The sequence below is a fragment of the Schistocerca serialis genome, chromosome 9, assembly GCF_023864345.2.
Source record: "Schistocerca serialis cubense isolate TAMUIC-IGC-003099 chromosome 9, iqSchSeri2.2, whole genome shotgun sequence".
Lineage (NCBI taxonomy): Eukaryota > Metazoa > Arthropoda > Insecta > Orthoptera > Acrididae > Schistocerca > Schistocerca serialis.
The window spans coordinates 278068266-278091896 of NC_064646.1; the positions used below are offsets into that span (position 1 = coordinate 278068266).

General features: G+C 38.5%; 1 protein-coding gene across 1 annotated transcript in view; it reads right to left on the minus strand.

Annotated features, from left to right (window-relative positions):
• Positions 1 to 865: 865 nt before the first annotated feature.
• LOC126419538 (protein PAT1 homolog 1) overlaps positions 866 to 23631 on the minus strand; it is a 110560-nt gene continuing 87794 nt past the window's right edge. The window contains exons 12-13 of the mRNA XM_050086728.1: positions 21730 to 21945; positions 866 to 2737 (exon numbers count right to left, since the gene is read on the minus strand). Of these exons, the coding sequence (XP_049942685.1) occupies positions 2468 to 2737; positions 21730 to 21945 (486 nt within the window). The 3' untranslated portion in view covers positions 866 to 2467. The remainder of the gene's footprint in view (positions 2738 to 21729; positions 21946 to 23631) is intronic.

The window sequence follows — 23631 nt, forward strand, 5'->3', positions numbered from 1 at the left end:
GAATTAATTACACTTATAATTGCATTCAAAATGTCACTTTTGTGTTTCATGACTATGACACAGCCTTTAAATCAAAATCAGTGTTGAAAAAAAAAAAAAGTCTAATGGAACTTTGCAAATGATACATCTACACAATTTATAAGTCATTACTTGGGCTCCAGAAAAAATTGACAAATTACAGTACAGAAAAGTAACATTTACAGACCTCCATAATGCAGTGCTCACCTCTGTAACAATCTCAGTAGAAAACAGAGACCTATACTCAACATAATTGACATGCCATGTAATATGAAATGGCAGTATTCAATTTTGAGCCTACATGCTGAACAAACACAGAATATATTTACAAATCTTGACAATCAAAACACTATGAAGTTCTTGCTTCTCGGGAAACATAAGAAAAAAAATTACAAAACTGAAATTGACTGTATGCATACTACCACCATCTATCATTATTTGTAGAAACTACAACAGAATTAGCAGCAATCTGAAAATGGTTTTACCACCTTGTGGGAGTTCGTTGGAAGTTAAAGAACAAAGATGAAGAAAGTACGCACAGATAATATTGTAGAGTCCAGGACAAATATGAGATATGATGCATGGCAGTAACAAATTTTAGTTTCCAAAATTTGCTATCACCTGTTTTATTTATTGGTCCTGTCAGCTCATTACACTTCTGATAAATACGGGATTTTTTCCTTGAAAACAGTTTGTAGCCTGTAATGTCAGATTTTGTGAACAGAGGTTATGAAACAACAACTTTCTAAAACTGACTGTGTGAGGGTTTGGGGGGGGGGGGGGGTTTAAGAGAAGAACGAAACCAAAATATGTTGAAATAAACTCCAAATTAAACGTATTACAATTCACAAAATGTGTTCCACAAATTATATGGATGTCTTTGAGACGGTTTTCAAGCTATTTTCAAATGAAGCATTCCTATAACTGCAGAAAGGTGCTACTTTGTAACTGACAGCTTGATGAACATAGGTTATTAGCTGCCAACATGTTGCGATCATTTTGCTAAACACATGAAAATGAAATTTAGAACATCTCCAACAAGGTTAAGGTATGCAGTCATATTAATAGTGTCCAAATACCAGAATGGTAAATAAATCAATAAATGATATTTTTCAGGTCTGCATTTAAATTTGAGGGAATACGCATTTTAGCTGAGAAAGTGACACACCCATTTTCAAAGCTGAAGGACTCTGAACATCTAAAATTACTGCAAATTTTACCAAAACAATTTAAAAATTGATTACTAAGTTTTCAAATATATAGGAGCCCAAAACTATAACTTAATATGGCTACCAGGTTTTTAATGAACATTCAGATCTCATTCAACATAATCTTTCACATCACATCGTTAAACTCATGGAACAAAACAGCCAAAGCTTGGCTTCTCAACAGTCTTTATCATTAATGATAATGACAGAAATCAATAGTTATATTAAGAAAATCTATCAGAAACTCTTTATCAAGCTTAAAATAAACAATCATTGCAATTAAACGCTTATGAGTTTGTAAGCTACATGGTTTTTAGTCCAAAGCAAACCTCAGATACAAATTGCCCAGGACATAATAGACAAAAACAGGCATGTAGCCCACTGCTTGGTGTCAGGAAATAGTGTATAACTAATGGACTTCTCAGTGCTAGCCTCTACATTTCAGTACGAACAGCAGAGCAATTGTAATCAACAAAATATTCTCCATTACTATGTAGTAACTTCTAAACTGAATATACATTTTCATATAATATAAATGTACAACAAGAATAAGAAAATTATTTCTTCTATATTGCAGTTATGAGCACCCTATTATTAAAACTTTCCACATTTTATCTTCCTACCTCTCTGAAAAATAAAAAGTAATTTCTTTTGTGTTCCAGTTAGAGAGACAAGAAACCAAAAGGGTGATTGTAATGTGCTTCTCTTAGCAACAAAGATAGATGCTTTCTGGACTAAGGACACAAAACTATTACACACACTCGATACACGAACATATTAATCTATCAAATAAATGAACAAAAACAGCTAATTTTACAGTGTGTCACTCTACACACTGTAGTATCATCAGACTTATCACGTATAGAATTGGCAGGTACACTAGTCACACATACTTCTTATCCACATGTCATTTCATCACTTCTTACAGATACAAATCGTACAACCCATTCTTACTATGTAAGAATGAGGTAATCAATGTTACTAGTTTACAGATATATATAGCTGCCAGAATAGTTTTCTCTGAGACTTACTCATATATCACATGTCTCATTTCAAAACATTACATATTAACTTTACAGCTTCAAAAGTAGGAATACACAAACTAATGTGCAACAACCACAAATGGGCAAGAGACTTCTCAGTGGTTAACAGCTTCGGATAATTAAGTATGTGCACACAAACAGCAGACATGCAGTAGAATTAATGAAATTCCAGGACACAAGTACACCTCTGCCATTTTCTTAGCGAGATACGGAAGAATCCCGAGGGCCAAATGCTCGAGTCAGCCATTCGCAACCACTACATGGAGGGCAGTGACGCTTCAGGTTTGATGCAGCAAGGGTTCCATCCAGTGGCTGCAGCATGTCAGGTAGAGGTGTTGATGGGAGGCCAGCAGCTGCTGCTCCCAGTCTTTGAACAAAAACTGCCCACTCCTCCAATTGCACAGATTCAGCTGCAGACGAAAGTTGTTCAGCTCGTTCCAAAAGGGCGCCGTACACAGAAAGTGCAAACTGAAAAACAGAAACCACACCCAATGATGAGAAAAAAAGTTAATTCATCTCAGCATTTCACTGATTATATGACACATACACAGAACCCACATCTGAAGTTAGTATTGTATTTCTTGCTCTGCACCACAAATATCACTGCATAATCTGATTGTGTGTCTCTGCCTTAGCAGAAACAAAATTACACAGTAACTCATGAACTATTCAGCACCAGCAGCAAAGAGATTATGTTGAATTTTGGGATCACATTACGTAAGGTGAAAGGTGTTCAGAACATCCAGTGTACTACTTTCACATTCACAAGTTAAAGAGGTACTTGAGGTATATGAAAAAATGTTTCACCAAGATGAAACTGTGGCATCTCCTTTGCTGCTTTATCGGTTGACATTTCCCAAAATGCCCACATGGCTGTGCACCCGGAAAATTTTCACTGCCTCTTCCTTTAGCTATAAAAAGTCCTGAACAAACTGTTCTTTGTTTGCAATGTTCCAGTGCTGAATGAACTGAGGGATTCCAGGTAGATTAATTGAAAGGGATGGTGGAAGAAAGTGCTAACCCTCAATTTTGTGAAAATTAGTCTGTACATGCCATATGTTGTGGTTTCAAATGCACTATGTGCTGATAACATATAGTTCAATTTCTACTGCTAGAAGGGGCTGATAACTATATGCATTGTTTTGTCTTACGGCATTTTTAATCTTATCTTTGGATGAAGACAGTGCCGTCCTATGGAGTAAACATGGCAGTTATGTTGTAATCTTGAATTCAAATAAAAAGATAGCTGTTTGGCGAGGATGGTTGTGATCCATTTACTGATGACAGTGATGCAAATCCCAATTGTAAGCATGGGAATACATCAATTGTATAAAATACCTGAAGTGCGGCTTAACATTATATTTCCACCAGTCTAACCTCAAATGGTTTAGGCTTACTAAAATTTTGGGGAAATTGTTAACACTATGAGACCATAAATGTGATGTGAAATATAACAATAAATTCTAATAAAGATGTTACTTTTTCATTTCACATTCCAATAACATAAAAACATACTATGCCGGTGTCTGAGGGTTAGCATTGTTTTGGTCCTGACATTAAATGCTGTTAGTTAATATCATTTTTATCCTGTTTTAGTTCTCTCCAAACATTTGTGTGTTTTTATTTCTGGAAAGAATCACAGTCCACATCCACTGATAGAGAAAAAGGAAGCAGCAGGTCACCACATCCTACACCAAATAGACTACAACACACCAGAAAAGAAGTACTGCTGAGAAGGCAAGAAACAAGCGAAAAAGAAATGAAGCCTGACCTAATAGAAACCATAAATGGGAATTAATTCCTGGGCACCCTGTTGGGCAACTGTGCAATTGTCTTCAGAAGTGTGAAGAAAAACTGACTTCGGAGGGGGGAGGGGGAAGGAACACATTTATTTGGTCTTACAAAATCATTTCCTGTGAAAACATTCTTCTCACAAGTAAAATTTCTATCATTTTAACATCAATATACATCAACAACTGCAGAGTGTGGACAGTGTCTTTTCTGGTAGTCCATATTAAAACAAGTTGGGAAGTACACTCAAAAAGATCAATGGGCAAAACACGAAAATCGTACAAATTCTATTCCTGAAGATGGAATCCAGGCTTTCCACAATGATATCACAAGTGTATTTTGACAGTGATTTTAATATCACAGGATTATCTTGTGATTAGCTTGTAAAGTACAGTGAAGAAAGAAGCATTCAATCTGTCGGTGGAAACAATAGAGATGGGTACTCTGTCAGCTGTATAACATCAGATTTCAACTACCAAAGTCAGGTACTTGCATGATTTGTGATAAACTGCACATTATACTCAAAAATCCAATGAGTACCATACTAATGTTGAGAAGAAAGACGCCCTTAAAAGAAAAAGAGCTGCATCTGAGAAGAGCTGAAGCTTTGAGGAAGAAACTTCAACAATACACTGCCGAAGCAAAAGGAAAGCCAGAGATATGATATTTGTATGTTATTACATATTGAGACTTTACAATATGCGATATATCTAAGAGAATAGTTCATGACAAAGTTAAACATGTTAAAAAAAGTCTGTCAAACCCCAACCTTTGGTAAATTACAAAACAGGTTTTTAAATATGTAGTGAAATGGAACATTGAAATAAGTTCAGCAGTTACTCTGTCCAATAGCTAAAGGATATTGCTCTTTACGTACAATTTTATAAGAGTCTTCTCAAGTCTGGGTCTGATCAAATCGGTGATGATGGTGATTTTACTGCTCCCAATGATATAGTTATCAGTGCTTCTGCTGAATATGAATGTGTGTAGTTTATGAATTGAGCAAAAAAAGATCTTTCCTTACAAAGGATTTTATTCTGATGATAGAAATATGTTAACACTTTTTTAAAATGTAAATTATGTAAAAATACATGGGAAAAACTCATAAAAATCTGTTGGAAAAAACACAAAAAGAACAGAATGGATGAAGTATAGGGAAAAAAGGTGAAACATGAGGGAGTAGGGATGATAGTGAAAGGTGAAAACGAACTTAAATAGACTTGAAAACACAAGGAGATAAAAGAGAAAAATAAATAAAAAGACAATGTGGGATGCAGGTCAGTGGATGGACATGTGTGAAGAGAGGGGACAGCAGATGTAAATAGATTAGAGAAGATTAGTACACACATTCTGGAATAAAAGTAGAGGAATGGAGGGGGGGAGTTTGGCAGGTCGAGGTTCAACAAGTTCATGTGGCACAGGAACGCACGGAAAATAACACGCAAAAACGTCTGAGAGTGAAGTAGAAAGGGTGATCAATTTGAAGTTCTAGGATTATTATACCGGCAGTAATGATGTGGGACATGATATGCTGCACCAATAATCAGCATGCTCAGGTAGCCGTGTGTTGCATGTGGATGAGAAAGTGGATATAGTGCGGCTCGGAAGTCAGAGTATGTGTGATTTGGAAGGAGGCAGACAAAACATAGCAGAGCAGACAAAGAAAAGTATGGACATTGAGTAAAGTAATGCATTAGAGAATAGTAATAACGGAAAACACCACTATGTTGCAGGAAGGAAGAAAAGGCACTGGGCAAAAATCAAACAATGGAAAATCCAGTATGGAATAATGATGATATTGTGAAAAGAACTGACTGCTATTCAACATATAGAGCTTTTGGCCAAAAGGCCCTACTAAAATATGAGGACAGACTGTGTACAGCAACTGCATCTGATGAGAGAGAAGTAGTTGTTGTTGTTGTTGTTGTTGTTGTTGGTGGTGGTGGTGGTGGTGGTGGTGGTGGCATTGGTGGTTGTAGTGGTGAGGAGGAGATTGGTGCAGGGAGGGAGAGCAATAGCAGAGTAGGCATGGTAGTGTGCAAGGACATGGTGGGGTCAGGGAGAAGAAGAGCAGAAAAGGAGAGAAGTAAAGTGGAAAAAGACTTGTGGGTTTGTTGGTGGAATAGAAGACTACTTAGTGCTGGAGTGGAAACAGGAAAGGACAGGGACTAGCAAAGGTTGAGGCCAGGAGGGTTACAGAAATGTACGATATACTGCAATGAGAGTTCCCACATGAGCAATTCAAAAAAGTTTGTGCTGATAGGACCAATCCAAATGATGCAAATGAGTGGTCCATCTCTCTCTTGGCCCCAGTCAGTCAGTGGACATTCATGCAAAGAGAGAGAGAGAGAGAGAGAGAGAGAGAGAGAGAGAGAGAGAGAGAGCTAGCTTGTTGATTGTCATGCCAGCCGTCTACTGAACCTATGCAATATCCTTGTCAATCCCTTCTCCACCCATGCTCCAAAACATTTGGCTCATGGCAATAGATCTAGAGGCAAGACCTGTCCCATACATCCTTCCAACACCACCCACTCCAGTACAGTCATAGGTATCTCCTGTCTCATCAAAGCAACCCTATCTCGAAAGCAGTCATGGGCCCCCACCATGTCTGTGGATGCTACCACAAGCAGCTTTACAGCTTCCCCAGCCCCTACCCTCTCCGCACCAGCTTCCACACCTAGACACAGTAGGCAGTGTGTGTGTGTGTGTGTGTGTGTGTGTGTGTGTGTGAATGCCAGATACATTCAGGTAAATCACAATGACACTCCATGCTCCACCAAGGAAATTGCAAATGTAATTAACTCCTAAACCACAAAAACTATGCCGGCCGGAGTGGCCGAGCGGTTCTAGGTGCTACAGTCTGGAGCCGCGCGACTGATGCGGTCACAGGTTCGAATCCTGCCTCGGGCATGGATGTATGTGATGTCCTTAGGTTAGTTAGGTTTAAGTATTTCTAAGTTCTAGGGGACTGATGACCTCAGAAGTTAAGTCCCATAGAGCTCAGAGCCATTTTAACCACAAAAACTATCATGCAGTTGATTATATTTCTAGAATAGTACTAAAATTCTGTTCTTCACTTATATACAGTGTATTCAGTGACACATGCAACATATAAAATCACAGGAGATATTTCTAGGCAGAAAAAATATGCTACCGTCAGGTGCCTCTACCAGAAAGTAAGGAAGTAAGAAATGAACAATTACTGATAAGTCTCACTACTTACATCCTTCTCACCGATACTCTCAAAATAAGATTCTTAGTCAGTTACCCACTCTCAGAATATGCTACTTCAACTCATGAATCAGGTTATACCAAATTTAAATGACAAAATATTACCCACTGGAATTTTTAGTGATTTGTTGAAACAATTTGATAGTGCAGTTGACAGCATCATCCTAGAGAAACTCAGATTTTCCACTCTAGCAAACTACAAGGTGCATTCAAGTTCTAAGGCCTCCGATTCTTTTTCTAATTAACTACTCACCCGAAATCGATGAAACTGGCATTACTTCTCGACGTAATCGCCCTGCAGATGTACACATTTTTCACAACGCTGACGCCATGATTCCATGGCAGCGGCGAAGGCTTCTTTAGGAGTCTGTTTTGACCACTGGAAAGTCGCTGAGGCAATAGCAGCACGGCTGGTGAATGTGTGGCCACGGAGAGTGTCTTTCATTGTTGGAAAAAGCCAAAAGTCACTAGGAGCCAGGTCAGGTGAGTAGGGAGCATGAGGAATCACTTCAAAGTTGTTATCACGAAGAAACTGTTGCGTAACGTTAGCTCGATGTGCGGGTGCGTTGTCTTGGTGAAACAGCACACGCGCAGTCGTTCCCGGACGTTTTTGTTGCAGTGCAGGAAGGAATTTGTTCTTCAAAACATTTTCGTAGGATGCACCTGTTACCGTAGTGCCCTTTGGAACGCAATGGGTAAGGATTACGCCCTCGCTGTCCCAGAACATGGACACCATCTTTTTTCAGCACTAGCGGTTACCCGAAATTTTTTTGGTGGCGGTGAATCTGTGTGCTTCCATTGAGCTGACTGGCGCTTTGTTTCTGGATTGAAAAATGGCATCCACGTCTCATCCATTGTCACAACCGACGAAAAGAAAGTCCCATTCATGCTGTTGTTGCGCGTCAACATTGCTTGGCAACATGCCACACGGGCAGCCATGTGGTCGTCCATCAGCATTCGTGGCACTCACCTGGATGACACTTTTTGCATTTTCAGGTCGTCATGCAGGATTGTGTGCACAGAACCCACAGAAATGCCAACTCTGGAGGTGATCTGTTCAACAGTCATTCGGCGATCCCCCATAACAATTCTCTCCACTTTCTCGACATGTCGTCAGACCGGCTTGTGTGAACCCGAGGTTGTTTCGGTTTGTTGTCACACGATGTTCTGCCTTCATTAAACTGTCGCACCCACGAACGCACTTTCGACACATCCATAACTACATCACCACATGTCTTCTTCAACTGTCGATGATTTTCAACTGGTTTCACACTACGCAAATTCAGAAAACGAATGATTGCACGCTGTTCAAGTAAGGAAAACGTCGCCATTTTAAGTATTTAAAACAGTTCTCATTCTCTCCGCTGGCGGTAAAATTCCATCTGCCGTACGGTGCTGCCATCTCTGGGACGTATTGACAATGAACGCGGCCTCATTTTAAAACAATGCGCATGTTTCTATCTCTTTCCAGTCCGGAGAAAAAAAATCGGAGGCCTCAGAACTTGAATGCACCTCGTAAAATGGATGAAGATTGTTGCACTAAGGAACACACAGAGTGCTAAAATATAATTTTCAGAATGGGTAATAATCACTACAGTGTACAACAAGGTCAATATTGGATCTCATTAGTAGTTGTTAATATATATCAGGGGTGGCCACAACACGGTTTGTGAACCACATGCAGCTCCTGCCTCAGTCTAATGTGACTCTTGTCACTTGACAATGCTGTACACACACAATCTTCTTGTCATCCTGATAACACTATACACAGCAGTTAACCAGTTACTCCTGTCAACAGTAATGGTTTTGTTGTTCCCCATACAGTAACACTGTTAAAGTAAAATTGTGATTTTTTGCTGATGTCCTTACAGTTACTACGGTGTCTATGAAGTGAAAATAAAATAAAGTGCTTAATAAAGATTGGGAAGAGGAATTGATTTTTGTAGAGATAGATAGTAAATCAATGTGGGTATCATATCAAATGACACTGACGCTGTTCAAGGCCAGTAACCTAAATCATCATAATGAGACTAATCACAATGGTTTCAGTAAAGACTTTCCTCTTTGTTCTCATTTACGGAAAACTAAACTGACCTAACTTTTTAAATTGATCAATGATGCTGGTTTTAAAATCAAAGCAAATTTTCTTCATTAATGATCTAAAAAGAGTTCTTCATTACTGACAAACATTAGTTTCCTAACAATATAGCTCACTATGAATCAGTTCTGTAGGTACATGAAATTCAGTACTGCACAAGTACATCAATAATGAAACTGAATATTCTAAATTCTTTGGTATTTGTGTTGTTAAGAACCTAAACAGGAAGTTACATGTTGAAAAATAACCTTAAAAATCTAAGTTCTACAACATTTGTGTTACGAATATCAGAATTTGGAAAAGAAGATGTCAAAAACATTTAGTTACTTTTCATATTTTCATTCACTAATGCCTTAAAGCACCAAATTCTGGCATAACTTGTATTGGAAATACAGTGATTGTTGAACAGAAGTTTGTAAAAAGGATGATACGTGGTGTCCACTCTTAAAGACAGCTCTTTGAAACAGTGGGGCACACTGGCAACAGCCTAACAGAGCACTGTTTCAAATCAATCACATTTTGAAAACAGGAACATTAATAGTAAGACTTTATGCTATAAATTACTGTATACCAACAAGACAAAACAACACACACACACACACACACACACACACACACACACACACACACACACCTTAAGTCATTCATGGAAATAATCAGCATGTCACCATGTTATCATAGCTTTCTCCAAGAAGATGTAGTAGCAATTAAATTGACTCATTCTATATCATTGCCAGAGGTCACAATTATGACCTGAGGAACACACAATTAATTAACTAACTAAAAAAACTGTCACATTCTACAAGTTGTATGAAGAAATTTAAAATTTATTATGGATTTTCTTTTCATAAGTGGCATCTTGTGCCAACACAGAAGGAAAAACTCAGTATCTTTTAGGTCGCTCTCTACTACAGGCCGTTTCACCCAGAAGCCTAATGACTATGTGGCACGGTGGTTTAGGAATAGTCACTCACTGCAGTGTGAGCAATGATTATGAATGCTGGAGAAACTTTGACAAATTTAGCTGACTGACTTTTCTTTAAAGGCATATGGCATTATTAGGAGCTGCCATTGACTAGTAAATACTGGTTCACTAGAAATTTAGAATAGGCTTTTTCTGCGAGTTCTTGTTTCAGGGTGATACCTGCATGCTGTAATGTGTCCAAAATATAAGACAGAAGTTTTGGCTGAACCATAAATGGTACACCTATAATCTTGACGGAACCAAATGCATGTTTATTAAACTGTTGTAGACATGACCTATCTGCACCCCAAACCTTCTCACTTATACACTTTACAATGTCTCAAGATTTAAGTACTCTTACTAAATTTAAAGTTCCACAGGTTTGATGCCATGGGAGCCTTTGAACCTGAGAGACTAAAATGGAGAATGGTGCAATCAAAATGCAATTCTACTTTATTATAGCTATGACAAGCATGATTAAAATGAACACACACTATTATTTATCATCTGAAAACTTGAAACCTGATTGTCATCAGTCAGCCTCTGGAGTGTCAACTGAAATGACAAGTTATCGATGCTAGATGGGAGGAGGAGCAGTAAATTCTAACATTCTCAGCGACCATACTGTTTAGAACAATGGTAGAGAAAGTAACACTTAAAAATGTTCCCTTAAGGAACAACATTATTTTTTATAAAATCTTGAAAGCAAGTATCCCACTTGGTAAAGAGTACTTGTCCTGCAAGGACAACTATTACATAGTGGTAACTGTTCATGGAAGCGGTAATTATGAAGTTGGTTGAGTCTGTTGCACTGTGTAGTAGAGTAAATTGCTTTATCAATAAAAAAAAAAAAAATCTTTATATGGTGCTGTCGACATGGGGAAGCTTCCTGTACAGCCACCTCCCTTAACGTCAGGTTATCTAGTATAGGACAAAAATTTCTGCATCCATACTGGGAGCAGTTAATATGTTTGTTTACAACATCCACAAAAGACAGCATCAAGGGTCTTTCTTAACTATCTCATGAGAGTCACTAAGGTAATTGCTTGTGGTGTTACAATCCTTCCCTGGATTTTATGAGAGGTATGTTAAAGATTCCCCTTCAAGAATTTGGGTATAGTTCTGTGAGCACATGCAGTAAAAGGGACCAAGAAATATTTACTTTGATTCTTAACGCAACTGATATAGCATGCTACACACAGCATAAGGTCCTGGTGTTATATCTGTAGCAGCATCTTATTGCATTTTCAATTCCCACAGAGGAAAGAGGCAGTTTACATGCTGCTTGGTTGTCACAATGTAAGTCAAACTGCAGTCTCTCAGTAGCTTCTTTCAGATATACGAAATGTGGGATCTTTGTTGCCGCCAGACGTTATACAATGAAAACAACTAGCCACTGCTTGAACAGTGTCAGATGGAGAAGTTAAAACAATTCCGTCATTCATTCTTACGGCACATGTAATACAATTAACGGAATTCAGAAAATCTTGACCCATTCTTATCTGTCATCCAAGTGTTCGCCATGCTTCTGCCCTCGTGACCTAAAAGGCTGCTAGGGTCTTTGGCCTGGACATGAGCCTTCATCATGTTGTCCCTCTGTCCCTGTCTTTATGTTATAAACTACATAATGAGCTAGGGTCTAGTTCACTCTGCTGTGCAGACCTTTGTGTGGAAAATGGACTGAGATATGAAAGAGGGAGCCTAATTATAGAACAGTGTCCACTTCATACTCTGCAATGTCTCTGAGAGTCAATGGATAAGAACGGCCCCTGTAGCTGTGCTAAAATATATTATTTGGCATTTGTTTACAAGACAGATGTCTTCCAGAATAATGAGACCTTGACCACCTGGGTCAGGTATTGTGCGAACCTCAAATTTCACGGTGTGCATTAAACTCTCTTTCACTGATGAATGACTTGGGGAGGGAGGATGCTTAATTAGGTCTACAAGAGCCTCTTTAACAAGTGGTTCATGAAGTAGGACTATACAGCACATATGGTGTTTTAGCGACACATGAGTGACAATGGCTATTGCCAGGAAGTTAGTGGAGAGGGGGATAGCTGAAGTGCAGCATGTGCTAGTAATAAATAACCATCAATCCACTATTAGCAATGTCCCCATTTCCGAGGAGAGATCTAGTTCAGGGAACATGGCATGAGAAACTTCTCACTGTGTCCCCTATTGACACAGGCATAGTGGCTTACTCTGTGTGTGGACTTCTCTTCTGAATATGTTCACATTGTGATGAATTATGGGAGCTACCAATCTGTGAGGGTTTTCTTTTCCATTTTTCTTCTGTTGCAGTGATGTGCAGGTGATAGGCTATTCAGTTTCATGAAGACATCTATGTCCACAACATTTTTTTTCAAATCAAAAAGTAACTGTGTCTAGTAATTCTAGGTTTTTATGGCAATTTACTTTGGCTTTGGTCAGTTTTTTGGTCGAACCTAGCACTTTACTTGGAAGTGGTGGTGTTTTTATGGGTGGAGATGCTAGCTCATTAGTTTCCCCAACATTGAAAATTTTTATTTGGACGACCCTTTCACCAGCTTTGGAGCACTTGAGAATTCAGAGGGAATTTTCACTTCGCAGATGCAACTGCAAATACTTATATTTATGCTTGACTCTAATGTTTGAATTTAAGTTGATATGTTGCTCTTGGTGACAAGTTCTTCAGAGCTGTTGCAAAGGATGAGGTGAAAATTTGAGGCTGTATTGCCTTGAAGACTTTCTGAGCTGGAATCTCCTCATCAGCTTCAATCTCTGAAATTTCTTCCTTCAATATGCACACACATAGTAGAAAAAGGAAGAGAAGGAAAAATGGTATAGGAATCTTGACTAGGGGAAATGAATGAAAGAGGAAGCCACCTGGTAGAATTTTAAACAGAGAATAAGTTAATCATCCATATCATTCAGTTGAAGAATTGTGAAAGAAGGTTGTATATGTGGAAGAGACAGAGGAGGAGGAGGAGGAGGAGGAGGAGGAGGAGGAGGATTAGTGTTTAATGGAGCGTAAGCTCAGATTAGGAAAGGATTCATGAATGGGAATCTTTAACATAACCCCCATAAAACCTAGGGAAGGATAGTAACTCCACCTTGCCCTTTGAAAGGAACCATTCTGGCTTTTGCCTGAAGCAATTTAGCGAAATCATGGAAAACTTAAATCAGGACGGTTGGACATGGGTTTGAACCATCATCCACCTGAATACGAGTCCTGTGTGCTAACTATTTTGCCACCTCGCTTGGTGGAGGAGATTGAGGGACACGAAGATTTCAGGTTAATTACATATTGGTAAGATGGAGATTTTGAAATCATTTTTTAAACTGTAGGGCTTTTGCAGGGTCAGATACGAATTCTGACCACAGTTTGTTATGAAATGCAGACAAAACTGAAAAAAATTGCAAAAAGACAGGAATTTAAAAAAATAAAACCTGGATAAGTTGAAGGAACCACAGCATGTTGAGTTTCAGTGAGAACATTATGCAACATTTGACTGGAATGGGGGAAAAGAGCATAACAGAGGATGAATGGGTAGCTCTGAGAGATGAAATAGGGAAGTCAGCAGCTTTTGGCAATTGTGACTGAGCTCTGTTCTTTGCAATTTTGAAGGTAGTAACAGAAAAATACATGGAGAAAAAGGTTATTCACACAGGCACAAAAATCAGATGGCACTTGGGCAACTGAAGAGTCAAGGGATGTGAAAGGGAAGCAGTATTTGAGTAGGGAGTGAGACAGGCTTGTAACTTGTATCCCATGATATTCAGTCTGAGCATTCAGTAAGAATTGAGAGAGAGAGAGAGAGAGAGAGAGAGAGAGAGAGAGAGAGAGAGAGAGCACTTTGAGGTTCATTAATAACATTTTTATTCTTTCCGACATGGCAACAGACTTTAAACAGAATGGTTGTGTCTGGGAAACAGATTAAGATGAACATTAACAAAAGAAAAACAAGGGTAATGGGTTGTGGTTGAATCAAATCAGGTGATTATGAGAAAATCAGATTATGAAATGAAATACTAAAAGCAACAGGTGAGGTTTGCTGTTTTGGCAGAAAAATCCCTGATGGGAAGAGCAGAGAGGTGAAAACACAGACTGGCAATAGTAAGAAAAGCATTTCTGAGAAACAAGAATTTGTTAACATCTAATACCAATTTAAGCATTTGGAAGAATTTTCAGGAGGTATTTGTCTGGAGTGCAGCCTTGTACAGAAGTAATATGTGGACGGTACACAATTCAGACAAGAAGATTAAGAAGATTAGATTGGTAGGTCGAATAACAAATGAGGAGGTGCTTAGTCGAATTGTGGAAAATAGAAATTTTTGGTACAACTCAATTAAATGAAGGATTCTTTTGATAGGACACAGCACGAGGCATGATGACATTATCAATTTCGTATTGGAAGGAATTGTTGCGTTGATTTTTTTTTTTGGGGGGGGGGGGGGGGGGGGGGCGGAGAGAGTGACTGTAAATGGAGATGAAGTCTTGAATACAGCAAGAAGGTCCAAATGGATGTTATCTGCAGTAGTTCTGTAGAGATGAAGAGACTTGCTAGACTAGCATGAAGAGCTACATCCAACCAATCTTCAGAGATGACGATGACAGCAACACCAGCACACAGCAATCACTGCATCACACAGGATGATCATCTGGACAATTTAAACTCTTGAGTAGAGATGTACACAATTCATTTGCTTCATGTGGCTTTGCACTGGGTTTTGTATATAGGGTCTAATTTTGAGACAGATAAAAACAGCCATGATATGCTCTGGTAGTATGGAAGTGTTAAAACATTAAAATTAATGTCTTTTTTTTTAGTGACCCACTTACTTTCTTCATAATTTTTTCACTTCTGTGATGTTCACATTGACTATTATTCTTCTATTTCCATTATATCAAGGCTGGTGACTTATCCTCTTCCTGAAATCAAGGGTGTTACACATTTCAATTATTTTAAGGTAGTTACCTATTTTTTGCTCTTCAGCAGCTTAGACACTTTGACATTGCTATTTCAACCAGTAAAATGCTGTTTCTAAGTCATTTGACTTCTTTCAAAGAACCAGCAATTGCTTTACGGCTTTGGGAATATGTAAAACGGAGATCATTTCAAAGGATCCCTCCTCTCTCATAACTACTATAAATGAATTTTGACAAAGTTTGTTCCCCATTACCCTCTTTACCATAATTCTTTTATTTTGTTCTCTCCGGAAGATTGTCCACCACTTGAGCTTTCTTTGTTGGTTGTGTTTGTACTCCCTCAAAGATCACCTGTCAAATGTTTGAGCAGAAAAATCAATTCTGTTTCTAGGAGGCACTAGGGTAATAAACGTTCAGCCAGACAGAGCTTTGCTTGTCTAGTTAAGTCTCACTGATTTAGGGCGTGCCAGGTGCCCCTGTAGCACACTAGTGAGCTGGGCAGTTAAGCCAAAAGGCCTGCTCTCCACTGTCATGTCCCCACGACTGTTGCTGAAGCATGCCCAGAGTGTATGCTAATAAGAGGACTCGTGGCACTGACCGGCAGAATAAGGCAGAGGTTAGAGCTGCTAGAATGAAAGGGAAGTAATATTCCAAGGGCTTGGAGCCATATGTTCACCCATGGGGTGAGTGTGACCAATTGATGATCTACTTATTTTATTTCTTTGGTTTAACTGTGTCACAAGCATAAGGGAACACTAAAATAATGTAATGCGTACATTTCTGTGCACTGTGCCACTGTTCAATTACAGCTTTACTTAAACCATGCTAAAGAATCTAGTGGTTTATTGATAATGCTATATTCAAATAATACTGGGGACTTCTGCTTATTTGTATACAGGATCCTTCAGGAGGAATGGTAAATATTTTAGGAAGTGCTAGTCAAGACTAATTCAAATAAAGCAATGTATATAATGTGTCCAATTCGTGTTGGTTTCAGAGACACAGTTTTTAGAAGGTAACCTGACTAAACACTCACAGAAAGTGGTAGCAAATGCACATGCAAAGCTCAAAGTTGATTTTTATAAATTCCACCTCTGATTTTAATGCACCTTTCAATTATCTTAATACCACTATGTGTAGCCCTTCTGGTGTTGTCTTTTATGGGCACCGTACTATACACATTCCAAATGGTCAATCTCTCTCTTATGCTTCCTACTTCTTTGTAGAATTCACATTTCAACCACCCCACAGCCAAAAATCTATAGGAGTACGGCCCGGGGACAGTGGTGGCCAAGAAACATGACCATTTCTGCTGATCTAACTTCCAGGAAATGTTAGGCTTAGATGATGTGTCTCCTGATGACTTACAATGTTCAGGGGAAAGGGTGGCCACCATACTGGAAGAACATAACCATCCTTGTAGCCAAAGATATTTCTTCCAATAACACTAGAAGCTGGTTTTAAGAAAGTCCAGATAATGGGGCACTATAAGATAATGCAGTAACACAATCAAGTGACTATCACATAACACATTTACAGAGAAGTGTTTTTGAAAATGTGTCTCCACAGAGGACTGTGTATTTTTGTTGGACCACCAGTGTGAGCTACAAGCCTTACTGATACTAATAAAAATGAAAGTGGCTTCATTAGTGAACAGCATTAATGGGATTACTTGGTGATTTGCAATTAGCCAACTATAAAATTCCAATCATCAATCTTCATCTCCCTCTCAAATCCACTGTAAATGGCAAGTACAGAAGCCTTGTATACATCATGTCTGCCATATTCTTATATGTGGACTGATCTGTGTAAAAATTCTACATGCAGTTGATGAAGAACTACATTCTACCAACTGACTGATGTATTCTACTACATCCACATTTTGTTCATTTGCACATTCCGATGAACTATGACTGATGGGCACTGCACCAGTCTCCTGCTGTTTAGTGAAAACATGAGTAAAAACTTTTGGCTCTGTTACTACACAGTTTTGAAATCATCTACCATATTCTATACAAGCAGCAGCAGTGTTTCCATTACAAAACCCGTAAACAAATACCACATTGGCATACCCAGCATTTGTAAACATGTGCAGCATATTTGAATGTTACAGTAGACCCGACCAATAAGTCACAATCTTAACTGAAAAATTCAATTACGAAAACTCAAACACGATTTCATAATTTGAAACTCAAAACAAAATTGATAATTGATAAATCAACCCATTGCAATGGAGTACCACAATTCAAACTGAAGCTTATCTATGCAGCCAATAAAAACTGAGCACATGTTTTACAAAATGTTTTATTCAAACTAGTCTACACTGCCACCTCATAATTCACAGTCTCATAAATTGATCAAAAATGTTTGCACCACCTACATATTTGCAACTGTCTGAAGGTATAGATTACGGGAGACTCAATAAACCTTATAGAACTAGAAACAAACTTTGCTATGAGATACAGACAAAGCTATAGCCAAAATAAGGCAGCCTGAAAGTGCTCATCTGAGAAATCAAAAACTGCTTTGGGTAACAAGGAATATTGTGATGGTCCATTCCATACAATGTAAAATGGATCCTACCTGGTATTTACTTAATTTGATTTACATAGTGAGACAAAACAACAGGTCTTATTCTACTGTTGGCCACACTGGAACCGAGCATACTGTGTGATTTCTCTCCTTGTCATTCTAGTAATATCAGCCTGTACCCTTAAAGTGGTGTAGGAGATCCTTTGCTATTTCTTTGTGAGTTACAACTTCTTCAAGAATTAAAGGCTCAAATATTCTGTGTCTTCACACTACAAATGAAATGTGACGCAGTTTCTTCTCCTTCACAACATAGCCTATACTTAGTTGCTTCTTTCTCTACGCCCATTGTGTGCAAGTGTTTCTTGAAGGTCCCATGACCAGTCATTAATCTTACCACGGGCAATCTGTCTCATTTGCAAGCCCACAATTGTAATACTTCTCTTAAAAGATGGCTCTGGCATTAATAGTTTGCCATGTTCTTGTTTTCTGGATCTTAGTCCAATATTCTGGGTGATGCTCATGATCTAGCTATGTAGTTTTGATTTTACTATTACCTTAATGGTGGTTAAGACAGGTTGCATTCCCATAAATGGAGTTGTCGCACCTGTCCTGTCTAGCCTATCAGCTTATTCACTGCTACTAATTCCTGAGAGAATGACCTTTGACCCCACTACATGGGCTGATACAGATTTCAGAGCTGCTTGACTGTATGAATGAATATAGAAGTAATAATTCTTGTAGCATCTACATAGAATCTCCTCTGCACATGCTGTGAAAGCAAATATTTCCACCTGAAATATCGTGGCCAGCTTCCATTGAGAAATTACCCCCTAGTGTAGGCTGCACTTTGTATACACTGGCCCCAGCACCTTCAGTTGTTTCAAGCCCTCAGTAAATCAGACCAGGTGTCCTGACAAGTATCTTGCCTCATTCTTCCACTGCTCCCTACTTCCAATTGTTACCCTGAAAGGTTTACTGAATGAGCTGGAAGTTATTGTACAGTCAGCCAGCATTTCCCTGTCCATTCCTATATTTATCACATTCATTACACTGGTCGGATTCTAGACACCTTAAAGTTATGACTGGGTCTGTTTCGTTCTCCTTGGGGAACATACGAGCCAAAATTTGCAGGAAGCGGTCACTAGCAGGTGTTGTTGACACAAGGCAGCCACTACAAGGCAATTCTCCAATGTTTTGTATCCAGAACAAAAAAATGAATATTTGAATTATGTGAAAGTAGTGTATGCCAATCAAGTGGGCAACTCCCTGTATCTAAAATCCTTGTTGCTGTATAGTAGCAATAAGCACACGGTATCTATTTCCTATGGGCAACAGATTACACAGGTCTGCGACATAAAAATTGTTTCAAATTTATTAAGTGATTTTTATAGTGTTTTCAATGCTGATTTCAGGAAAAATAGTGAAAAAATTCCATCACATACAGTTATTTCACAAACTGCTTGTCTAGTTTTAGCTTTTTTCGATATTTCAGCACTCTAGTGAGTTTGTATTTTGGTTTTTAGGATCTCCTCAAACTGTTATTTAGCTGTTTTTATACTAAATATACGTAAAATAAAGAGTACTTAGGAGAAACCAGCAGTATTTTCACGTCAGTGCCTGTCTGTCGTGCTTCTGCTGCCACTCCCCTCCCCTCAACCCCCCCCCCCCCCCTCCCCCCAATTACCAAGCAGTGAGCTTTTGCTCTTCACGTGCTGTTGTTATTAGTGATTGAAAGTAGTGACTGTTTTCTTGTGTTGCAAAGTTGTTTTATGGATAATGGACAATGGCTACCAGAGGATGTATAAACTCGCCAGATTGCTTCTGCTACAGTTGTGGTAACTACACTGTTAAAAAAGCAAAAGAAACATTTCCGATTTTGTTGAAAAAGCATATTTTGCCAATTTGGTATAAAGTTAGACGATCAAGATAAGCCTTGGGCCCCACACAAAGTTTGCTCAGTGCATGCTGAAGAACTGAGGTAACGGTTTCAACGTAAAAAGTAGCCCTTACGTTTTGGAATACCAATGGTTTGGAGGGAGCCCAAAAATCATAGTGATAACTGCTATTTTTGTTCTTGCAATGTATGAGGTTTCAATTTGAAAAACAAAAAGGATATTTCTTCCCTAACATTCAATCAGCCATTTGCCCTGTTCCTCATGGACCTGAAGAACCAATACCCTCTCCTCCAGATTCTTTGAATGATATAGGTGATCATGAGTCACTGGCTCAGCAGGTGATAGTGAACAAGACAGAGATTGCTACGATCCTTGCACAACCAATCCCATTCCATTCTCACAATCTGAACTGAACGACTTAGTTAAGAGACCTAGGTCTTTCTAAAGAATCGGCACAGGTTTTAGGATCTAGATTGAAAGATAAACATATGTTGGCTCCGGGTACATCCTTTTCTTGGTATTCATTGAGGGAAAAGGAATTTGTACCTTTCTTCTCTCAAGAAGGTGACCTGGTGTTTTGAAGTGATGTTCCTGGACTTATGGTATGTTTCAAAATAGAATATGCTCCTGATGAGTGGAGACTTTTTATTGATTATTCAAAAAGAAGCCTTAAAGCAGTACCACACAATGGCAATAAGTATACTTTTATACCAGTTGGACACTCGGTTCACTTAAAAGAATGTTACAGAAACCTTGAACTGGTTTTAAGCAAACTCTGCTATTCAGACCACAAATGGATACTATGTGGTGATTTAAAAGTGATTTCAATGCTGCTGGGTCAACAAAGCGGCTATACAAAGTTCCCTTGCTTTCTCTGTGAATGGAACAGTAGAGACAGAAAGCAACACTACATAAAAATAGATTGGCCCTTGAGAAAAACCTCACAGTTAGGGGTTAAAAATGTTGAAAGGAAAAGCCTTATGGATCTCAAAAAGGTGTTACTTCCCTCACTTCACATTAAGTTGGGGCTGATGAAACAATTTGTTAAGGCATTGCAAAAAGAAGGGAAGTGTTTCAGATATCTTTGTGGACAGTTTCTTGGTTTATCTGAGGCAAAGCTAAAGGAAGGAATCTTTGTAAGACCAGACATTAGAAAACTAATGACACATCCCAACTTTGTGGACAAAATGGAAACAAAAGAAAAGGCAGCATGGACATCTTTTAAATTAGTTGTTACCGGTTTCCCAGGAAACAAAAGACAATCGTCACACACATGCTCAACAACTTTAAGAAGTTGGGCTGTAACATGAGCATTAAAGTTCATTTTCTGCACTCACATCTTTACTACATCCCTGCAAACCTTGGTGATGTAAACGAAGAGCAAGGCGAAAGATTCCACCAATACTACTGCTGTATGATAAAGAGAGATGATCCTCAAAAAGTCCACAACCGGAAAAGCAATAAAAGAAGATTCGACAGAAAGTGGAAGCATTATTATAAGGACTTATGAGCTTAAAGAGAAATGGAAGTGTACTGGAAATGTAGTTTAGAACATGATTTATAAATAAAATAAAATTTTATAATGTTAGAAAAAATGTGATAAATTGCTTAAATTTTGTTATTATACCCAAAAATACTCCCTTTTTTGTGAGAAAACCTGACATGATAAAAAAAAAAAAAAAAAAAATGGACTGCGTTTTTGAAATCAGCACTGAAAAGTAAATAAAAGTCAGTTATCAAATTTCAAACAACTTTCAAAAAATATTAACTTGCAGACCTGTGTTACTGAGTAATGGGTGTGAGCCAAAGAAGTAATGACTGTGTAAAACATTACAAAAATATACGGTTGCTATACTGAATATCCCTCTTCAACAATTGCTCCAAATTGTGTCAATAGCTATAATTTTTATATTTTTGAACATTATCTAATACTTAAATCGCTGCATTAGGTTTCCCAACATACAAAAGAGAATTTTAGAATTGCTTAATAATGGTATCTTACAACATATACTTCTTGAGTGAAAGAAATATCTTCACCTTGTTAGTGACAGAGAAGGAGCGAGGTGGACTGCGTACAATGCTGATTAGTGGCAACATTTCAGCCTGGGCAGCGAGCCATTGATGGAAATAAGGATACAGAGCTTCCACATCTCGCCTTGGTGGTGAAGCAAGGCCACGAACCACCCTTCCCCACAGCTGAGCCAGGCTGGATGAGTCCAATGGCAATTGTGGCAGCAGCCGTAGTATAAGCTTCTGCAAAATGGTAAGTTTTCATTAACGCTTTGAAAAAAAAAGTTATATGTTTTATAGCACAGATAGTTTGTTTATGTATTACAAAATTTAATACACAAGCATTAACATTGAGATGTGAAACAAAACAGAGTCTTTTCTCAAAACCAAGGAGAAAACAGGAGGACAAAAAGGCAAAAAGTGAACATAGACATGGTACATGTTGAAAGGAAATGGATAATAAAATAAACAGTCATATTCATTTTACAGAAATCATATGCTACAGTTGCCAGTTATGTTATAGTTTTAGTCATACAACTCTTTTCAGCTCAGTTGCTAGTCATCTTCAAATGTACTTAGTGTTTACGCCGATGACAGAATGATCACACAACAACATGTAACACTCTGAGTGATGCATTGTCTTGAATGCAGCAAAAACGGCCAAAGCTTGTTTTCAATAGACACTTGTACTCTTACATTTACATCTAGACTCCTTATACATTCTTCTCAAGTCACTGTATACTACATGGTGGAGGGTACTCCATATCACTATTAGTTGCTTCCTTTTCTGTTCCTCTAAAAATGGAGTGAGGGGAAAATGACTGTCTACATGCCTCTGTACGAGCCTTAATTTCTCTTATCTTTGTGGTCCTCACATGAAATGTATATTGGCAACAGCAGAATTGTTATACTGTCAGCTTCAAATGCCTGTTCTCTAAATTTTCTCAATATGTTCCTCAAAAAGAACATTGCCTTCCCTCCAGGGATTTCCATTTGAGTTCCCGAAGCATCTCAATAATACTTGTGTGTTGTCTGAACCCGTTGGTAACCAATTTAGAAGCCTGCCTCTGAACTGCTTCAACGTCTTTCTTCAATCTGACCTGCTGCAAACCCCAGACACTCTAGCAGTACTCAAGAATGAGTGCACTGGTGTTCTATACGAGCTCTCCTTTATAGATTAAACACACTTTCCTAAAATTCTTCTTATAAACCAAAGTCTACCATTTGCCTTCCCTGCTGCAATACTTACAAGCTTCTTTCACTCCATACTGTTTCCCAATGTTATGCCAAGATATTTAAATGCCGTGACTACGTCATGCAACACATTATTAATGCTATATTCAAACATTATGGCTTTGTTTTCCTATTGTTTTGCATTAACTTACATTTTCCACATTTAAAACTAGCTGCCATTCATCACACAAACTAGGAAATTGCTCGAGTCACATTGTATCCTAATAGTCATGCAACGTCACCTTCATGTACCCACAGAATGGGATATACAAAATAACAGCGGTCCTATCACACTTCCCTGGGGCCCGTCTCTGGTGAACACCCACCATCAAGGACAACACGCTGGGTTCTGTTTCTTCAGAAGTCTTTGAGCCACTCTCATATCTGGGAATCTATTCCATACGCTCACACCTTCATTAAAACTCTGTAGTGGAGCTCCGTGTCAAATGCTCTTTGGACATCTAGTAATATGGAATCTGCCTGTTGCCCTTAATCCATGGTTCACAGGATATTATGTGAGAAGGGGGCAAGCAGAATTTCGCACAAGTGATGCTTTCTAATACCGTGCTGATTCATGGACAGCAGCTTTTCCATCTCAAGGAATATGTTCAAGAATTCTGAAGCAAACCGAGGTTAAGGATATTGGCCCGTAATTTTGTGAGCCCATTCTTTTACACATTTTATATACAGGAGTCA